Source organism: Poecilia latipinna, unplaced genomic scaffold (assembly GCF_001443285.1).
Source record: "Poecilia latipinna isolate Pla-1442-1.1 unplaced genomic scaffold, P_latipinna-1.0 Scaffold98, whole genome shotgun sequence".
NCBI classification, from domain to species: Eukaryota; Metazoa; Chordata; class Actinopteri; order Cyprinodontiformes; family Poeciliidae; genus Poecilia; species Poecilia latipinna.
In genome coordinates, this window is record NW_015112714.1 from 482,451 (window position 1) to 502,879 (window position 20,429).

At 38.2% G+C, this 20,429-nt stretch overlaps 2 protein-coding genes across 2 annotated transcripts; both read left to right on the forward strand.

Annotated features, from left to right (window-relative positions):
* The first annotated feature begins 1,781 nt into the window (after window positions 1–1,781).
* Window positions 1,782–6,137, forward strand: klf1 (Kruppel like factor 1 (erythroid)). Its single transcript, XM_015026554.1, has 3 exons — window positions 1,782–2,112; window positions 3,738–4,587; window positions 5,206–6,137. The coding sequence occupies exons 1-3, from the start codon at window positions 2,038–2,040 to the stop codon at window positions 5,379–5,381; spliced, it is 1,101 nt and encodes a 366-aa protein (XP_014882040.1). The 5' UTR covers window positions 1,782–2,037; the 3' UTR covers window positions 5,382–6,137.
* A 5,408-nt stretch (window positions 6,138–11,545) lies between these two features.
* Window positions 11,546–16,966, forward strand: LOC106943232 (uncharacterized). The gene is made up of 2 exons (XM_015026565.1): window positions 11,546–11,656; window positions 12,305–16,966. The coding sequence occupies exons 1-2, from the start codon at window positions 11,584–11,586 to the stop codon at window positions 13,462–13,464; spliced, it is 1,233 nt and encodes a 410-aa protein (XP_014882051.1). The 5' UTR covers window positions 11,546–11,583; the 3' UTR covers window positions 13,465–16,966.
* Window positions 16,967–20,429: the final 3,463 nt, after the last annotated feature.

Sequence of the window (20,429 nt, forward strand, 5' to 3'; positions counted from 1 at the left end):
ATGATACACGAAGTCAAAATAGCAGGTTTCAAAACTGTAATTATAAAATGCAAAGCTATCTTGGCTTTTAAAGTGGTAATTATGTATTTTAAAATTTTAAACGTGACAAAGTCAGCAATCTAAAATAAAAACTGATGACATGCAAAGTCATAATTATGAGATTAAAAGTCATCATTTTAATTTATTTCATAGGAGTTTCAGAGTTCTGCTTTTGAATGTTGTCTCGTTAAATCTAAATCCCATAGATTGTTTCTATTGAATTTTTTTTATTCAAAACGCAAGCAGTTTTTAGCCTTTGGCCTCCAAAGAAGCCATAAACAAAAGTTTTCTGTTTATGGTTAATAAGGAGAATACATATTAAATATATATATTTTTTTGCTGTACACATCAAAATGTGTTTTTAGTTGTACAAATGAGCCATATTTCAGTCTACACCATCAGAATGCCATTAAACAGAAGACAGGTGAGAAAGTTATGTAGGTTTGTACAACTTCTTCATAGTGTCATATTTCTGAAAACATCTGGGATTTATGCTACACCTCGAACAATTCAAGTACTTGCCTCGTCCCAGGCAGGTGCTTGGTTGACCAACTATCCCTTTATTAAAATGCCTGTTGGAGAACTTCATGAATCGAACAAGCTTCATGTTTAAGGCCATTCAATTTTCATTATGAGTGTCTGCTGTAATCATCATTCAGATGGAAAGAGAGTCTTTATCAGTGGCGGGCTCGTCATCACGGATCAGCAGTAGCCTTTATCTGCAAGTAGGCAGCCGGCTGCCTTCAACCCGTTTCCAAAGATAAACAGCAGCGAGGATATAATCACCTTCCATGCACAGGTCTTCTCAGAAGCTGCATGTCCGCACCAGGAATATACGGGCAGGCCTGCGTAAATAACTGGGCTAAACTTTCCATAAGAAAACAAAAGAGACTGGCTTTCCAGAGAGGACTTAGAGTTTTAAAATACTCACATTTAGAAATATTTTGTTTCTATGTTTTCTTTACTCCTATTTTCTCTTATTTGTGACATATTTACTTATCAAATAAGCAAGCTTTTCTAATGATAGGCCAGTAGAAAATTGTTTTTTAATTTCCTCATAATAACTTGAAATTAATATTTTACATAAAGTTACACATTCCTGAAATATACCCATAACGTCTGTACCCTGTGGCACAACAAACATTTATTAAACAGTTTCCGAGCTTCTGGAAATTGTCTAAAGTAAACTACTTATAGGGTAAAGCTAAAAGAGCAAGAGAAATGACAGAAATAGGTCAATTTCATAAACTCAGTGGGTCTTTCTGTCTTTCTTACTTCTTTTATTAATTTATTTTCTTGTTTCTTTCTTTCTTGCTTTTTTCAGTTGTTTCCTACTTGATTCCTGCCTTTTTCTGTAAAATATGTTTTCCAATTATTCATTTTTAGGAATGTACCTTTTTCATGGCAGACATATGGATTCATTCAAGTGTTTCAACTAAAACAAAAATAAAATATCTGAGTGTCCACATATAAATTAGAAGTTTTTTTGTGATAATAATCATTTATTGCAATAATTTCTTCAAATATTCTGCAAATTATTATTTGAAATAGAAAAAAAAAATCAATTGTCAATAGTTTAATTGAATAGGTTTTGGCTCTAAATTCTCCAGAGCAGGAAGAGAGTTGAGCAATGGAAAGGGTAAAGTAATTCACTCATGTCTCCTCCTCCTCCTCCTCCTCCTCCTCCTCCTCCTTCTAACGGTCCAGACCTACATGAAAAAGAGAGATTTGAAGTTGGACAACCAGCTGACAGAGACAGACAAGAGACATGAGGAGAGATAGTGATGAGCGCTAAGGAGACTTCACTTCTCTGAGGCCCTCGGGCTCCGAGGGGACTAGAACTGAGCTAAGAGGACTCACAACTTTAGAAAGTGAGGGGAAAATAGTCATGAGAGATTTAAAAAATTTTAATCAAAAAAAAAAAACCTCTGTTGGAATTGTAATCACTGTTAGTATTTTTAATTTATTTTCCTGCTCTCCGCCTCACCAAAGAGATTGATGGCTGCTACTCGGGCTACGCTCCCTTCCTTTAGCTCATTCTCAGGTCTTTCTACCTCCACTGACAACATGAAAGTGAGTATGGCATCGTCTGTATGTTTCATTTTTGCGCATTGGCAAAACAACAGCATAAAAAATTATTTAAAGATGCACGATGCGGGAAAGGATTGTAGATGGAGAGTTAAAACAATATCTAAGAAAAATGAAAAAGTTAGACTGTAAAAGTAGATTATTTTTTCTGTGCAGTTTGCAGCATAATTGATATCTATTTTACTGATAGCGTTTTCTAAAATGTTCTGAATAAGGTTACGGTGTTGCTTGTGATTATATCAGTAACAAAAATATTTTTGTGATCTTATTAGAAAGTGTTTTGTATTTATTGGTATTTTACTGGGGCTGGTTTTTGAAACTTTAACTTTAGATTCAGCTTTAAACAACATGGATGTGCTCAGAGCCGGACCGAGGTACATGCAAACCAAGCTGCAACTTAGGGTTTCCAGAGCAGCAGAGCCCTTATAAAACCGCTTCAGTTTTTATAAGTATATAAAAGTTGTTCTCAAAATAGCAGATTATAAAGATTTTTTAGTTTTTATTTGTTTAAATCAGTTAATTTAACAACAAAATGTTAAAAAAAGAGTGACAGATGTACTGTGTTTGAACAGAAAAACAAAGAATGTCATAATTATGTTGGTGGAGTCATAATTGAGCGTAATCATAATTACGCATCATGTGTCTGAGCTGCGTTCACATTTTTCTGTTTTCAGATGAGTCATTCAGCCACATTGCAGCCACATATTTTAGTGCATTTTATTCATTACAAAGAAGTGTATAATTTTTAACAATGCACTTGTGTAATTATCATTTGTTTGTAGGTTTGTCTTTGTGCCACACACTTTCTGTTTCCCTTTAGTAATTACATGATTTCTGAAGATAATAGGATGCATTGTATTTTATTTAGGGTTATCAGAGTAAGGGAGCTGAGTACAAATACATGCCATAATTTTCAGATTATCATAAAAGAAAAAAAAAAGATTCCCCGGCAACTGTTGTTTTGTACTACTTTAATTGTTTTAAAACTTTTTTGACTCATCTATGGAAAAGTTAAAAATTGGTGAAAAATGAATAAAATGAACATCAGTCTCTCACATAAAATTTCAATAAATAAATAAAAAAAACATTGTTAGTCTGTAATGTGAGAAAATGTGAAAAAGATGGATAGTATTAATAATACCACTGCTACTACAGCTACTACTAAAAGTCATTATTATTATTATTATTATTATTATTATTATTATTATTATTATTATTATTATTATTATTGTTTAATGTTTGTGTCCAAAGTGATACAAAGTTTGTTACACAAAAAGACCCAAAAGGAAATAATTGTAGCATAATTGCCACATATTTATAAGATAAAAATAAATTAACAACACAAGCTGATAAACATGACTGTCATGCTGTCAGGTTAAGGAAATTATTGTTTAATTCTAAAACATGTTGAGTTAGCATTACATGCAAACAACTAAGAAGGGTTTTCCTGGTATTTCTGACAGGCTGCCAATTTTTACTTAGGTCCTCATTAAATACATGACAGACCCTGAAAGTGTATAATTGTGTACATTTTCAGTACAGTTTTGGATGTTTATGGAATGCAAAAACAGAAGGTAGGAGTAATCTTATGATCGCACCTCTTGATCTAGGTGTGGAAGTCCAGTGACGGCGCTCTCCCTCTGGACTCTCCGATCAACAAACTTTCACCAGATGGCTCTGAGCAGGTCCAGGTCAGCCAGCAGATAACAGAGGAGCTCCTCGATGACGACAGCCAGACGTCGCTGGATCTCGAGTTTCTGCTGTCTGAGTGGAGCAAAAATTCTCCTGATTTCAACCCTCCTTTAGACGGTCAACAACTGGCACAACCCGACCCACACCTGACCTACCAGGAGGTGGGCATGTTCAAGGAGCAGGCAGGGCAGGGGAGTGTGCAGACGGGCAACACTGGGGTCATGGCTGAGCTCATGTCTCCTCCTGAAACCGCATCAGTGCAGCCGGAGATCTACCACCATGACTACACCAGCAACCAGCCGGGTCGACGCGCATTCCCCAACGTACAGAATATCAGTCAGTTTGACAGTGTAGGCAGTGTAGACAGACACATCAGGGGAAGTCACACTAAGCTCACTTCCTGGGACTTTAACCACTACTACGCCCAGCAGCATCACCCACTGCGCAGCATGCCAGACAGCAGGTTCATCCAGCCGCAGGTCATGACCCCCAACCCTCGACCTTACAGCTACGTGCCTCATTTCAGTCTCAACTCCAGCTTTCTTGGTGACTACTCCCACCTCCACGGCCAAGCCACGGTGCATTTGGCCAATCACCAGCAGCCGATGGTGATCAGACCACATTTGCCCCCTGGTGGAGTGGAAGAGAAGCGTGGCAGGAGGTCCTCAGTGAAAAAAAGACCTGCCATCCACACCTGTGAGTACGCCGGCTGCACCAAGACCTACACCAAGAGCTCGCACCTCAAGGCCCACCTCCGGACCCACACAGGTAAACAAAGAAACAACCACAGGAAAAGACACTCTCACTACAACCAGAACGCGTATCTCACGTGGAAAGCCACAATTCAATAAATAAGGTGCTGAGTCAATGATTACATGTGACAATTTACAAAAACTACACTAAATATGTCAAGTCATTTCAAGTTTATTTGTATAACGCATTTAATCAATCAAGCAGTTTGAAGTCAGAACGTTTATGTTCTAGGATTTGATGTTTTAGGAATTTATAAAATGCACAAAGACATAATTAAATGTTCAACTGAATAATTAAAAACTGACCTCATTGTATTTTAAATGCTAAGTGCTTTTAAAATACAATGTCGTTGTCCCGCATTGAGTACAGGTCCAAAAGTGCAGCAATGTTCATCGTAGAATAGTACATCGTAGAATAATGATGGTAATAAATATATTACTAATTAGAAGAGAATGCATTCATTTTTCATATATATATATGTAAAAAAGTATATATACGCCTTATAATGTCTATAATGCATTTTTGAAAATGCATGTTTAACTAAAAACCAAGGCATTTTATTTGATGATTGTTTTTGTAACTGAATTATGGCCCTTTTGGACCTCCGTAGAAACCGCTATGTGAATTTTACAGGAGAGAAGCCTTACAGCTGTCCCTGGGATGACTGCAGCTGGAAGTTCGCCCGCTCCGACGAGCTGACGCGTCACTACCGGAAGCACACGGGTCAGAAACCGTACGAGTGCATGCTGTGTCACAGGGCCTTCTCCCGCTCGGACCACCTGGCCCTTCACATGAAGAGACATGTCTGACCAAGCAAAACCTCACATCGACGTCTTCACTCATTTTACTGATAACAGCCATTCTCAGGTAATTACATCCTGACAAAGCAGTGCTTTTCATACAACATATGTTTGCTTTGTTCCGCTCATGTTCTCACTTCAAGGACCTTCAACAGCTCTCCTGTCTCTAAGACTGAACAGCAACTCTGCATGTTAGACCAACATCATTTATCCTAAATGAAAATGAAATGAAAAGGCAAAAACAAAGAGCAAAGCAGGATTTGTTTACTAGCCACTTATAAAAAGTGAACTTGGAACTTTTTTAAACCCTGCAAAATTTAATTGAGGACAAATGAAAGCCTGTTAAACCAACACTGTATATATACTATGCGCATGTAGATAGCTAAACACGAACAGACTATCAGGAAAAAGAAAACAAAGCAAACATTGAATATTAAAGAAAAAGAGTTGATATCTTCTGAAGTCTCTCAGTTGTGTTATGCAAAAGCACCATAAACTGCTGTTGGTTGTCTTAATGAATCATAGGTTGAGAATCAAATAAGTTTTTGCTTTTTTCTTCCCATTTTAAAAATGTAAATATTTGATACTTTCAGCTCCTTACTATCAACTAGAAATGAGTATAATATTTATATTTATGATCTTTTATATCAGCAGAAGGTACTATGTTATTAGAAAATGTTATTTTTATCATCAGACGCTTTGAAGTTGTGCACACATTGTTTATGTTGCCATAAATCAAGAAATAAAGGCTCAGAATGTTACATTTTCGAGTGTGTTGAATTATTATTGGTTGTTGATCTTATGAACGCAGAAAATAATTGACTATGACTCTAGTAAAAATATTTTTGAGAAGAAAAACATTCAAAAAAAAAAGTAAATAAACAAACTGAAGTATCAGCTGCTTCCTGTAGGTGGCAGTCTTCTCCTGCCATGTCAGTGACTGGGAGCTGAGTCTACTGTGCTTCTAATCTGGGCGAGGGTGAGGCGAGGATGACAATCTGCTTATGTAACTGAGCACCCGCTGATTCATCCTGATTATGTCATGATGGGAATCAACAGGATGTTGTGAAGCGCGCTCTGTGCCAGTGTCACAAAATGTGGCACATGCCGCACACATACAATGAGGAATGACAGTGATGAAAGTGGCCATTTATCCAAATTTACAGGACACACATGCATTTGTACAGAGCTTTAATCTGTGCAAAAGGAGGATCGACTTTATGCAAAAAAAATTCATTAAAACACCTGGAGATGTGCAAAAAACTTTATATTTTATCGCTGGAATATTTTATTAAGCTGAAAATGTTAGAAAAAAAATTTTTTACTTCTCAGTGTGTTTTTCCATGTTCCGTGAAGATGAATGTACTCAAATTGAAAGTAATATTTTTCTGAATATTTGAGTATAAAATCATGTCTCTTCAATAAAAGAGTACTTTTTAGTTTTTTTTAAATTCTCATCAAGCAAAGATAATCGTAAATGAGTGTATGTGTGAACGCCCCCCGAGGAGCTGGGGCAAGTAGCTGGAGAGAGTGAAGACTGGGCCTCTCAGGCTGCTGCCTCTTCTTCCTCTGATGGTTGGATGGATGGATGGATGGATGGATGGATGGATGGATGGATGGATGGATGGACGGACGGACGGATCAGTGTTGCATGTATCACTCTGTCATCTTTCTAAAATAATGGCCTATGTTATTTGTTTATTTATTTATTTTGCCAAAAGTGTTTTTTTTTGTTGTTTGCCTAAAACATCTTTTGTAAGAAACAGGTGGTGATTTTTATTTAAAAAAAAAAAAAAACTTTTGTCAAAAAATGACTAGGCTTTTAATTTAGGAAGGTTGACGATATAACTTTTTCCCTTTAAGATCCTCCATATGTGTGTATGTATATATATATATATATATATATATATAGTAAATAAAACCAAATGGTTGTGGTATTTCAAGAGAAGTGATGCAGCCGTGACTCTTATCTGATCCAGCAGCATCTCCATGGTGACCCGGCAACTCCGAAACAAAGTTTCAAGGTTAACTAAATGTGTGCACTCTCAGTCAACTAAAAAGTTGGGTTGATGAAAAAATGACAAAGATTTGATAGAAAATGCAAATTTAAAACGTAAAAATGTTTGAACTTATTTTAAGAATAAAAATATACACAGTAAATAAAACTGTATTTTTTTATTGAATTTCAGTCACTTGTATGATGTGTGGCAACAGGAACTTATATATCTTTTTTTTAACAAAAAATCATTAAGGAAATCAAGTAAGAGAAATAAAATGAGGAAACAGGAATTAGAAATGGTTTGCTTTGATTTTTCCACGAAGGCGTTATGGATAATTAAAACATTCTTGGAATCTGAAGGAATTTTGTTGTTAAAGATCAAGCTTAAACAGGATAATCAGGATCTACGATCCCTTAATTGGCTCAGCATAAAGAACAACCATTCATCGATGTGTGATAGATTACTCTGGAGAACCTTAAACAACACTTTAAAAGGTACACTAGCAAACATGCTGTGCCAGCTTCCCTGGGCTTGGATGGATCTTGGTCTGAAAAGGACAATAAGAAAATATACTGCTCAAAAAAATAAAGGGAACATTTCACTTTAATTTTGTGTGTGGCTCCAAATCCAGGCCTCCATTGGTTAATAAATTTGATTTCCATTGATGATTTTTGTGTGATTTTGTTGTCAGCACATTCAACTTTGTACAGAACAAAGTATTCAATGAGAATATTTAATTCATTCAGATCTAGGATGTGTTATTTGAGTGTTCCCTTTATTTTTTTGAGCAGTGTATATGTAATGGGAAGAACACAAACTGGCAAAAAAGCTCCTTTTCTCTCTGGATGTCACAGTGCAGCCCCCCTGATTGTTTTCATTGCAGCAATACAGCACTATGAGCCTCGTGGCGACGCTCCAGTGACTCAAAATGAGAAATATCTTTACATTCTCGCTGTTTCTTAAGGATGAATTTAAAGTGTTTGTTCTCCCTGTTCAAGTCAAGGTCTGCTTGTTTAGCATTGTGTAACCTCGCAAAATTTGAGTCGCCCGCTTGGGGATTAGAGTAATAAAGCTGGTGCAGACACAGGCTGAGTGCGAGGGGATTGTGAGCTGATCTGAACTGCAGTGAATGTGGACAGAGTCAAACAAGGTCACTGCGCCGCCGAGCTTCCAGGATCTAATCAAACTTCACCTGCAGGATGCGCCTTGCTCGTGTTTATTCATAGTGTGTTTGTATAGCTGTCAGCACTTTGGCTGAGATTATTCTGAAAAGTGACAACAAAAAAAAAAAAACTTCACGGTCCTCTACCATTATTATTTGGATAGTTTTCAGATTTTTTTTTTTTTTTTTTTGCACAAACCTTCTCAGTCCCACCAAACATGGAGGTACAGCAATAAACCCATCTGGTGTTTTTATTGTGAAAAAGCTCTTTAGTTTACAAACTCTCTTTGTTTACAATTTTGTTGGGAAGACAGAAGTGTTTTTCCTGGCATTTCTTCCAAACAAACATTAGCAAAAAGTGTTTTTCCTGGCATTTCTTCCAAACAAACATTAGCAAAAAGTGTTTTTCTGTCAAATCTGTGTCAACTCAAGATGCCACACCTTGCTAGAGTTCTGCAACAGTCTGCAGGGTCTTTTCTTTCCTTACCATCAATAAATGGTTATGAAGGAAAAAAAAAAGAGAAAGACCAGGTTTAGTGAGGATGAGAAATTTTGCATTTAAAATGCTCATGTTGTCTCTCAATCTCCCTACGTGGTGACAACATAAATACGGGTGAAGTTAAATTTTTTAAGTTATTGTTCTGACTTTCAACAAGTTTAGGCGAGTTGCTGTTTTGCTTTACCCATTTACAGACTTATAAAGAGCAGCTTGAACAACATGTCCTCTTGTCTTTTCCATTTTGGATATTGGCAAAGGGAAATAGGACTCTATGTCACCCCAGATAAATGGGTTGTGCCGGTTTAGTCATTTAAATGTCTAGTATATTATTCAGCTTAAAAAATTTAATAATAATATAAGGAATGCTTTGTCTCATTGGTTTTATAGGAATTGTTAAGGGTGCTCTTGTAACTGTGCAAAAAGAATAAAATCTAAATGCTTCTCAAAGTTGGATTGTTTTTATTGTATTTTTTTTTTTACCTATGAATATATTCTGCTGAAATTGAAAGTTGTATTTCGCTCTTTTCTCTGTTTAAACTTTATAAAACAGAAGATGGATTTAGCAAATTTTTAGCTAACGTAGCCTTAAAGTAACCTGTTAAGTTTGTGTAATTTACTTTTTCCTTTTGATTTTTTTATTTGAATGTGGACATTTCTAATGAATTGAAAGGGTACTAAAATAAACTGAGGGATCCGAGGGATAAAGATGTTTATTTTTTTTACACATCTTTGCCAAGTGTCCCATGTATTCACCGTGTGATGTAATTATAACTAAATAAATGATAATCCACTTAAGTTCTGGTGAGGAAACTTGTACTGAAACGTGTTCCCAGAAGCTTATTTATTTATCCTGCTGTGATTTTGTGTATCTGGCTTTCCCCCCTTTGTGTCATGGTCAAAAAGAAAGGATTACAGTTACTCAATGACCAAGAGGATTTTCAGGAAAAAATGGAGAAAAAAATATACACTAATGAGACTGACACAAAGAGGCTGAATGGGAGCCGTTTCCCTGTTTGGGGAGGAAATGTCGTCGTCCAGCAGAATGAACAATGCTGCTGTTGTCGTTCAGCTCGTCTAACCTCAGCCGAACTTCCAGCGCTGCACTGTCCTCAGACGCTCTTTCTTTGTGTGTTGCACAACAGCCTGCCTTTCTGTTGAAGACAAGGCGTTGAATCGGGCTGATTGATTCTCTGTATGGATCTGGTTATATTACTTCCACACTATATTGTGCAGAACCACCGAGTCGTCTCTCATTACCTTATAGCTCAGCTCCACACAGCAAAAAGGTTCCTGTAGCATCGATTTTAATCTTTCTGGAAGACCTGCAGATGTTTTTCTTTTTGTATCTGAAGCTTTGTTTCTCATTTTCAAAACATGTCTGAAAGAAGCAGCACTTTTTTACTATTATTATTTTGGTAGAATTAGGAAAATGAAAACAAATTTGGCTTTTCATTGTCAGCTGATAAAAGTGCCTCCATATACAGTATGAAAAAAAATAAAGCTTAATTTCATATAATAAAATTTATGAAGTCTTACTCCCTTGCAGTAAAACCTAGAGAATAATGATTATGGTCATGTTTTGATTAAGTATAGATTAATGTTTTTCATGTTTTAAAGATGAAGTCTTGTTCTTTCTGTGCATGTTTATTTGGAAATTTTTTGAGTTTTTTTAAATTTTATTTGCATATTCTACATATTTTACAGTAATTTTGAGTGACAGATCAGTGCAACACATATTTTCTATCTGCTGAGACATTTCAAGTAAATATGCAGTAAATTGTGCATTATTGTCAGTGGATAATATACAGACAGTAAGTTTTCATTAAAGTTTATGTTGTTATTTTGCAATCATGTCATTCATTTGTATTTTTTTATTTTAGGGTTAGGGTTATCATCAGTTACTCGTTACTTGTGTAGTGTTTTTACCAAATACTTTTTCTACTCTTATTTGAGTAACCATTTGAATAGCCACTTTTTGATGGAGTGTAACGTAAAAGAAACTAAAAATGGTCAAATTATGCTCTTTTTATTTTCTCTTTCCCTTTTCAAGGATTTCTTGCCTACGGGCAATATTGTACCATCATGCAACAACCAATTTAAATAAATGCCTTGAGGAGCCTAAGTCTTACTCTCTGAACTTTGCTTATTAAAACAACCATAACATGAGAAAAATAAAAAAGTCAAATCCCACTGTTTGAAGTCAGAGTTTGTCCTGAAATCTGTTGTCATCTTTTGTTGTGAGATGGAGAAATTGATGGTGATTCACAAAAAGTAACTTTCAACAACAACAAAACAACAAAATATAACATATTCCCCCTTTTTTTTAGCACATGTTCATGCGTTGTTATCTCATAACAGCATAATTTCATAAGCATAATGCAGTCTTTTCTTTCCATGAAAGCAATTTGATGGTGGCAGTTCTCTTTTGGTCCAGCTGGCTTCCCGTCCTGAAAAGGCGGAGGAGGAGTGGAGGGTGGGGGGAGGGGAGTTTATTCAGGGTGAGGATCCGACCCCAGACGAACCAGTGAGCTGCCGCTGCTGGAGGAGGAGATGCCAGAGAGATGCGGGACTCTGCGGGACTCAAACAGCCACACGACTGCAGCGCTTCGGGTTTTTAGAAGAGGTGAGTCAGTTTCTCTTTCTCTCTGTGTCACCGACGTTTTTTTCTTCCTTCTTATTTATCTGAAATGGAAAAAAAGTTTCCGATTTAAGGCAACATATTCAGTTGTGGGGAGAATTCATGATTTTTATTGCCATACCTATTTGTGAATTTACACTAACTGATATGGATGATTATGAACTTTCTAATATTATTTGAATTGGCACATAAAGTCTAAGGTTTACTTATGGCGTGCTTTTACCTAATGCTCTTATCTAATATTTAACTTGTAATGTTTTTGTTGGACCAAAAATGGCAAATATAGATATATATAGATCATTTAAATACAGCTGGAAGCACACATCTCATTAATATATAATAAATGCTATGAATAACTATTTGATTTTTAATTTTTACTTACTTAATTATTTATATCTATTCCACCAAAATGTTTTTTTTAAAGCACATGGTTATGTATTTTTAATGAGCTGTAAATGGGAAATATGTTGAAATTAAGTTTTAATTAGTGATTTATACAGTATTTAATTATCTGTTTGATAAATTGACTCTATATTTTCTATTTATTTCAAGCTTTATTTATTTGCTTGGTTGTGGCTCTTTTGGCTCTCGCTGTAATTCTCACATCATGCATTTTGTGTTAATCGCCTCTAGGTGGAGCCCTAGCCGAGCAGTGCAGTTTGAACATGGCAGCTCAGACAGTGGGAGCTGCCTTTGACGTGATGCCCCCTCTGCTCCATGCAGAGACTGTCGCTCTTGGAGGACCAGGTTCTGGTTCTGGTTCTAGCTCTGAATCCTACATTGAGAAAACCGTTTCCAACCTCAAAATGCAGACATACGAGCCCCGCTCCTTCGGACTGGAGTTTCACGAGAGCCTTGCCAGTCCAGAGGACGTTGCTGCAGCAGGTTTCGACGAGAGTAACGACGGTGTGCGTCGCAAGCGTGAGTTCACCCCCTGTGAGAGGAAAGACGAAAACTACTGGGACAAGAGAAGGAAAAACAACGAGGCGGCCAAGAGGTCCAGGGAGAAGAGGCGGGCGAACGACATGGTGTTGGAGCGCAGGGTCCTGGGTCTGCTGGAGGAGAACGCTCGCCTGAAGGCCGAGGTGTTGGCCCTCAAGTTTCACTTCGGGATGGTCAAGGACCCGTCTGATGTGTCCATCCTGCCGTTGTCCACACCACCCAGTTTGACCCACAGTAGCACCGATGGCCTCTCATACTACAACACCCACCAAACCCAGCCTGTGCAGCAGGGTGTCCGGACAGAAATGTCTCCACAGACTGGCAGTAGAGACTCCAGCATCCGTCCATGTGTCCCACAGGCAGACAGCACTGGGTTTTATGTTGAACCGCTGGACGAGTGGGTCAGGCCTCCTCCAACACAGCATCCACAGGCGTGTGAGGCAGCGAGCGGCAGAGCAGACTCATCCGACGGACTGAGGAACCTCCCACACAAGCTCCGGTTCAAAAGTCAACCCGATGGGAGGATGTCTTCATCACCTGATAGCAGACCTGTTGGCCCACCTGTAGCAATGGTGGAGCCGAACATCCAGGTAAAAACGGCCCAGCAGGTGGGATGGGCTGGTCAGGCCGATGTCCAGGCTCCTTATGGGTGTGAGCAGCAGAAGCAGCAGCAGCAGCAGCAGGTCCGGGACTCGTCCTGTGGACTCGGTGACTCCTCGTTTCTTCAGAAGTCAAAGAGGAAGTTCTCAGGAGGAGATGTGAGTCTGAGGTCGCACATCAGCAGTTTGTCGCAGGAGGTGGCTCAGCTCAGGAGGCTCCTCTCCCAGCAGCTTCTCCATAAAATCCCTTAAAAAAAAACACACACACAAAAAAAACCTCAAACCCAAACGTTGACAGAGATCTCATCCACTCAGACATTCAGCTTATAACTAATCTCTGCTAAAACGGCAAACTTTTTTATAACCAATCTTTATTTCTAGGTATGGATAAACCTAACGGTGACTTTTACATTTGATTGAGTTAACGTATTAGTAAGAAGACTGTGGGGAACGGGGAGCGCTTTAAGAAAATAAAAGATGTAACGTTAATTCCCACTGGTTTGTACCACAATTTAAACCATATGGTTTGTTTGACAGGATATTTTTTCTTTTTAATTATGAAATTACTTATGCTAAAGTTGTAATTAGTGTGATTAAAATGTTTTTTTCAGTGTTTTATTCTGTCTGTTGATCCACACCAGCACAAAACCTGTTAGGTCTGACCAGGCCAGTTGCAAAACTGACTTCCTCTTAATCCGTTTAAAGCTTTAATTGCTTGTAAAATATTAATAATAATAATAATAATAACAAAATATGACCTGCTTTTAATAAGAAGAAAGGACAAAAGCAGTGTCTCAATGGCAGGAGTTTGAATGAAGAGATCAGTGGGTGTGTAGAGTCACAGATCAGGTTATTTTCCATTTTTCTGTCTTTGTTCTCCCTACTTGGTAGAGCAAAGCCAAGCAGCTGACAGGCAGCTGAGACGGTGTGACGGTCTAAAGTCTTTGTCAGAACCTGAACTGTTTTTGCCCTTCATGTTGCTTTTATAAAGCAGTTCTGATTAAAAAATTTAGATTCTTGACAGAAAACCTTCAGAAAAAAAACCCTTAATGGCAAATTAAAAACTGAGCTCTCCTCCACAGACACTCCATCCCCACATAGACTTCTTGTGATGATGTGCAGTGACTGGTGTCTGCTGTGTTCAGTGCTTTAGAGAAAGTTGTTTCCATCCCCTGACTTATACTTTTCAGTAACATTTTCTCTGATTTACTTGTTTTTTTTTTGTTTTTTGTCTGGCCAGGAATACTGATGAACCAGTGAATGAACCTTTCAGACACAGACCTCTTTATACTACAATCACTTAGGTGATCTCCATGTCTCCCTATTTCACAGTAAGTTGAACGGAAAACTGGAAAACTTAGCACCAATTGGCTGGTCCTCTGTTGAATTAGGTCAGAAACTTTAAAAGAGCTGAACATTTATGCAATTCCTTATTTAATGTAATATAATTTGTAATTAATCGTCATTATTTTGTTGAAATCAGTTTTAACTTTGACACTGAAGGCTTCTCCTTTTTTGTGTGCGTCAAGAAAGCCAAATTTTATTACTGATTGAGATTGATTTGTAAAAGCAATAAAGAGGATAAAATAGCTCCCCAGGATGAATATTTTAGCCACTGTGGTCATAAATCCTGAAGGAAAAGGACTAGGCAGTCTAAAGTGCACTTGTGTAATGCTGCAGGTCAATAATAAGCACTGAAGGAAGACCGTAACTGGAAGGCTCAAAAAGGAAGGATGTTGAATAGTAATAAATAAATTGATAATTATTATTTAGGAAGGTACAATGTACAGCTCAAACATAAATGTCACCAAAAGCATAAGCTAATACGCATCTGCAGTCAAAGTCTGGCCTTGAGTTCAATACAAGTGGTGTGAATTCAGAAAGGCCTTTTGTGCTCCAAAATGCAACACAGGCATTTCTTTTAGTTTGATTAGAATTAGTTTGATTGATTTGATTAATGAATTGAAGGTTACTCTACTCGGCTTCTCTGATTCAAATTGTTAAACCTCATTTGACCAACTTCGCTCTGTTGCCGTTGTTTTATTAATATCAGTCGCTACGTCGAGCATGAGAACTGAAAACAAACATACATGTTGGGAAGATGTATAAGGTTTCTGAAAACTTTTATTTAGCTCTCTGACATTGGCACATACGTAAAAGGTCGGGTGATGCAAATGTCAAAGTTTTATGAGTCCTCTGAGCCACATTTAGCAGTTATTGGCTCTTTTAATCAGCTGTCCAGCTCCCTGCAATTTCAATCCTACTTTTACTCACACAGCGCCTTCAAGATGAACTCCCACTGACCAACAGAGCCGTCTGTTTGTTTTCATGAGTTAGTTGTTAAATGGAATAGCTGGAAAGGTCAGCTGGAGATTTGGAAGATCCAGTTTGGTCACGTGCATTTCAAAAGTTGAATTCAACCGGGACATTTCAAAAGCAATAAGAAATTATTGTTGGGGCGTTATGTTTAATAAAGCAGATGTACTCCAATTACCTCAGTAGCTAACCGAGCCACGCTTTATAACAAAAAAATCTTTGAACCGATTCAAAAGAGCAGTAAATTATTAACTAAGAGAAAGAAAAAGATTAGCAACATCCTGAAAAAAACATGTTTATATTTGCCCAAAACTGAGCTACTTTGCTTTCACTACAATACTCAGGAAAAAAAGATCTAATTTGAAAGAGCTGGGTGACATTTAAGTTGATGTATTCTGGGAACTGGGTCATTAATTCTTGTCTTCTTTAGGCAGGACATCTAAAATAATTTGAAATATCAACGAAAAGTTAATTCATTTCACTCATTTCATTCAAAAACTACACCGCACCCCACTCTCCATGTCTTGTGACTCTCCCTCAAACTCTTCACTCTTCTTACCGTTTTTTTAAAAGTTGCAATACCTCCGTTATTTCACGCAAGAAAGTGTTTTCCTTCTTACGCATGAAGCTTAAGGCTTCACTAGCAAAGATGACCACAGCACAGTGATATGAGGCAAAATGTTTATTGAACAAAAGACTTGAAGGGGAAGGACGGACTGGGTTTGGAGATGGGTCATCTGGGGCAACTTGCTGATGAATGCTTAGGAGGAAAAGACTCAGCGTGAGGAAGAAGTCTTCAGGAAATGACCTTTTCCTGAGCCAATGCAGGACCAACCAGATGGGACATGAAACAAAGAGGACTGGATGGAAATGATAATAAAAAGTAGATATGAGGATGAGGGGGATAAGAAGGGATGAGGAGAGATGAAGAGATGTCCAACGGAGGGTTGGGATTGAAACAAAATGGCTGACAGTGAAGGCTGAGTTAAATGGATACAAACAGACTGCTGGGTAATTAAAGCAGTGTTTGAAGGAACATAACTAACTCATAAGGTATTGTTTTTTTAATTTTCTTTGTCTAATTAGAAGGTCTTAAAAATATGTTTTAAAATATTTTAGACGGTTTGATGTTATTTGTTTTCTGAGCAGTGACAGGTGGAGGGACGTGTGTTCAATCAGAAAACCTAGTGCTGGTTTTGTGGCATCAGAGGCTTTTATTTGCAAAGTTCAGACAGGACAGAGACGTAAAAAGAACGGGGTGAGACATGCAGCATAGACCTTTATCTGGAGCTCGAGGACAGCCTCTGTGTGAGTTTCCTGTTCCACCATTACACCATCAGAGCCCCAGTTAATCAACTGGTTACTGTAATGCAGAACAGGAGTGTATGAAATAACAGACAATGCTCCTAATAAAGATCAAACTTAAGTAACACATTGATCACAGAACTGTTTTTAATCGTATTGCCATTTAAGTAAAGAAAAACAAAACAAATCTGACATTTTTTTCCCTTTTCATCCATAGGGCTTTTCTTTTTAGCATCTTTTTCCTTTTTTTCTACGACAACTTTGTCACTAAAAGCAAGAAGTCTCACTCTTACGACTACTTACTACACATGCAATATTGAAAAACACCTGTGTGAGAACAAAGAAAATAACACCTAAGCTTGAAAAATGAAGGTTGCTTTCAAACTTTTACCTTCCACTTAACTTTCCATTAATCTGCTTGGAAACAGCCAGCTTTTGCAGCAGTGACCTTTACGACTTCTGCGAAGTCTCCACAACAGTTGTTCTTAAATCTGCTATATAAAAAAAATGATTTTATAAGCTTTGGTTTCTGAACCGAAACCATGAAATAAATGAACTTTTCATTGATATTCTGGTTTTTGACATGGACTGTTATCTACAGAAGTTTTGACCTTGTGCGTTCAAACTCTTGTGTGCGCAGCAGAGGAACGTCTGATCTGAAGGTCACAGCGTACGTTCAAGTTCACTCAGAGCTAAAGTAAACAATTTGATTTTCATTTCTGGCTATGCATTGTTTAATAAACGCCGTAAAACTGCAATCACCGCAGTGGCGTCGACCGGGTTTTCTCGGCAAAGGTGATCCACTCACAGGGGACAGCGAGACGTGAGGAGCGGGGGTGGGGGGTGAATGCAGGGAAAAATAGTGAGACCCTGAATGAGTCATCGATCACGTCAGATGGAAAACAGAAAAAATAGGCTATTTTTAGCCTTAAAGGAGCTGAGCTGGAAACAGATTGTCCCATGTGGGGGGAAAAGGAGGCATGATCAGCATCCATACATCAGCTCTTTCAGAACCAGGATGTGGCTTTGGAGAACTCACAACCAGAGAGCTGCAGCAAAAAAATAACAATAAAAATAAAAAAAAACAGATCCAGAATTACTCAACAGTCCCTCAAAAGATATTGAAATCTAATTACACCTTTGATTATTCATTCAGCATTTCCTATTTACGGCAACACTAGAGGGCGCTGAGTGCCTTCATGTGCATGAATGTCATTCATTCATTCATTCATTCACAGCGCCGTCTATTGTGTTTACTACACCACCACATGGTGCACATGCAGGTGGATTTCAAAGGAGAAGCTTTTTTAATGAAAAATGTCTGCAGAAGTCGAACGTAATCTCATTTCAGTAGCAACATCCGCTTCTTCACCTAAACAGCAACAGAGACACCAGACCTTTTGTCTGTGATCCAGTCTGATAACCCCCCCTCCCCCCCCTCCCTAAATAAATATGAGAAGCAGTGAAAGCCTGTGGTTGCTAAGCAGGCAATGCCACACCACAGCTGGAGCTGCAGCTGGAGAAATGGTGGAGAGAGTTGGGGGTTGGGGCTTCTGACAGAGGATTGACTGGGAGGAAGGAGGAGCCAGACAAGTTCAAAGCTGCTGTTTCCCCAACACCGTAATGGTGGTAATGATGTGTGTGTGTGTGTGTGTGTGTGTGTGTGTGTGTGCGTGTGTGTGTGTGTGTGTGTGTGTGTGTGTGTGTGTGTGTGTGTGGTGAACTGGTGCACGTGTGTGGTTGCAGACAGAGAGGGGGGAAGGGACGGAGCTGAAGCAGCACTGATGTAAGACCCCATGAAATATGGAATATGAACGTGCTGAGAACAACAGGCTTTGTTGGATGATGGAAAAGCTCCTAAAAGAAAATTTAAAATTTTTCTTTAAATGAACAAAAAGATAGATAAATAAAAGTAGCAACTCCATGCGTGCTGTTAATATGAAGTAACTTCAGCCACATGAAAACAGGTTATTCAAGCATTCATTTTGATCTAAAACAGCAAATTGTATGATTTAGGTTTCGATTTTAAATAAATGTCGATGCAGATTTTTAAGCTGGACCAAAGCAATGAAAAGGGTGACGCGCAAATTATTTCCCCACTAAAAAACCTGAATGCAACAGCAGAAAACATTGGCGCTGATATAAAGTGCTTTGCTGCATAAACAACACGATTCTCTAATCATCTTGTTTTTTGCAGACCAGAGCAGGACAAGAGATGATTTGAGGTTGTTCCAGCTCACTACTCAACGAGTATCTCCTGCACATAATTCACGTTTGAATGTTTTTGCAATGAGATAATAAGATTACTAACAGCTACATATATTATCTGACTGTACAGCTGAATGGATGTGGGCCTTTTCCTCAACTGAGCCACAATCAATCTGAATAAAGAGGAGCAGATCAGCCGTCCGTATGCATTTCTAAAAAGTCATAGAAAAGCTGCAGGATTGGTGCACTAATGAATAACTTCTGTCTTTTATGTGATGAAACTATAATTACGTGCCAAATGTGTGGTGTCACAGGAAATTAATTTTGCACATTAAGTCCTGAACGGTGCAACATGGTGAAGAAAGCATCATGCTGTGTGGATTATTCTTCAGCAGGGACAGGTAAGCTGGACAGCGCTGAGGAGAAGAGTGATGGAGGTTCGCATGCGGTCAGAGCTACAATGAAATGCTTTGAAAATCATATTTCTTTGCAGGAATGGTCAAAGTGCAAACCTAAAACCAACTGAGAGTCTGTGTTAAATATTTCTTCTACAAGGCTCTTCATCCAGTGTTGACTGAGCTGGAGAAATTCTTCAAAGAAAATGGATGAAAGGTTCACTCTTCAGATGTGAAAAGCATCTACCGTAACCTAAAACACCTCCAACCCTTTGTGCAGCAGATACCAGAGTAGAGAGATTTTCTTAAGAAGTCCAAAACTTTCTTTTTATATTCAGAATTATGTATTTGATCTTAGTATTTGATAAAATTACCTTAGAGACTGTATGACTTGTGTTAAACATGTTGGGTATCCTTCCGCAGGCCTTGTGTTTGTAGGCCAACCTGCTCACACACACGTACACACACACACCTTTTCAACTCTGACCACAAATCTTCTGTGGGACTGATGTCCTGAAGCACCTTTATAGGTAATTTGGTGGTATGCTAAGAGCTGCTGTCTATTTGGAAGATTTGTTTCTGCCAAACTTTAGGAGCTAGGATTATGTCTATCGATATTATGTCAGTTTTTACACATATTGTTATTTCTACATGATGCTATTATATATTTAATGAAGATCACCAGTCCCTCATGCAGCATAACACCCCCACATCATCACGGTGCCACCTCCGTACATCATTGTTGGGAAACCCAGGAGCTCTTTCTGCGTGGGCTTGGAGGTTTCCCTGCTTTTTCTCCAAATGTAACAATTAGCATTTTTGCCAAACACATCAGTTTTGGTTTCATGAGCCAGGACATGTCTCCGAAATTTAACCAAACTGCCATCAGGATTATCGTTTGCTACGGATGTACGGCTTCTTCTCTGAGTGGCCTTTCAGCGCATGGTTCCTGTTTTGCTGTGGAAAATCACCAGCTCCAGCCAGCATCTTCTC

Excerpts from the sequence above, each read along its gene's own strand:
- klf1 (XM_015026554.1), top strand. The coding sequence starts at position 2,038 with ATGGCTGCTACTCGGGCTACGCTCCCTTCCTTTAGCTCATTCTCAGGT. Across the intron at positions 2,113-3,737 it reads CCTCCACTGACAACATGAAA|GTGTGGAAGTCCAGTGACGG; the intron begins GTGAGTATGGCA and ends CTCTTGATCTAG. Across the intron at positions 4,588-5,205 it reads CCACCTCCGGACCCACACAG|GAGAGAAGCCTTACAGCTGT; the intron begins GTAAACAAAGAA and ends TGAATTTTACAG.
- LOC106943232 (XM_015026565.1), top strand. The coding sequence starts at position 11,584 with ATGCCAGAGAGATGCGGGACTCTGCGGGACTCAAACAGCCACACGACT. Across the intron at positions 11,657-12,304 it reads GCTTCGGGTTTTTAGAAGAG|GTGGAGCCCTAGCCGAGCAG; the intron begins GTGAGTCAGTTT and ends AATCGCCTCTAG.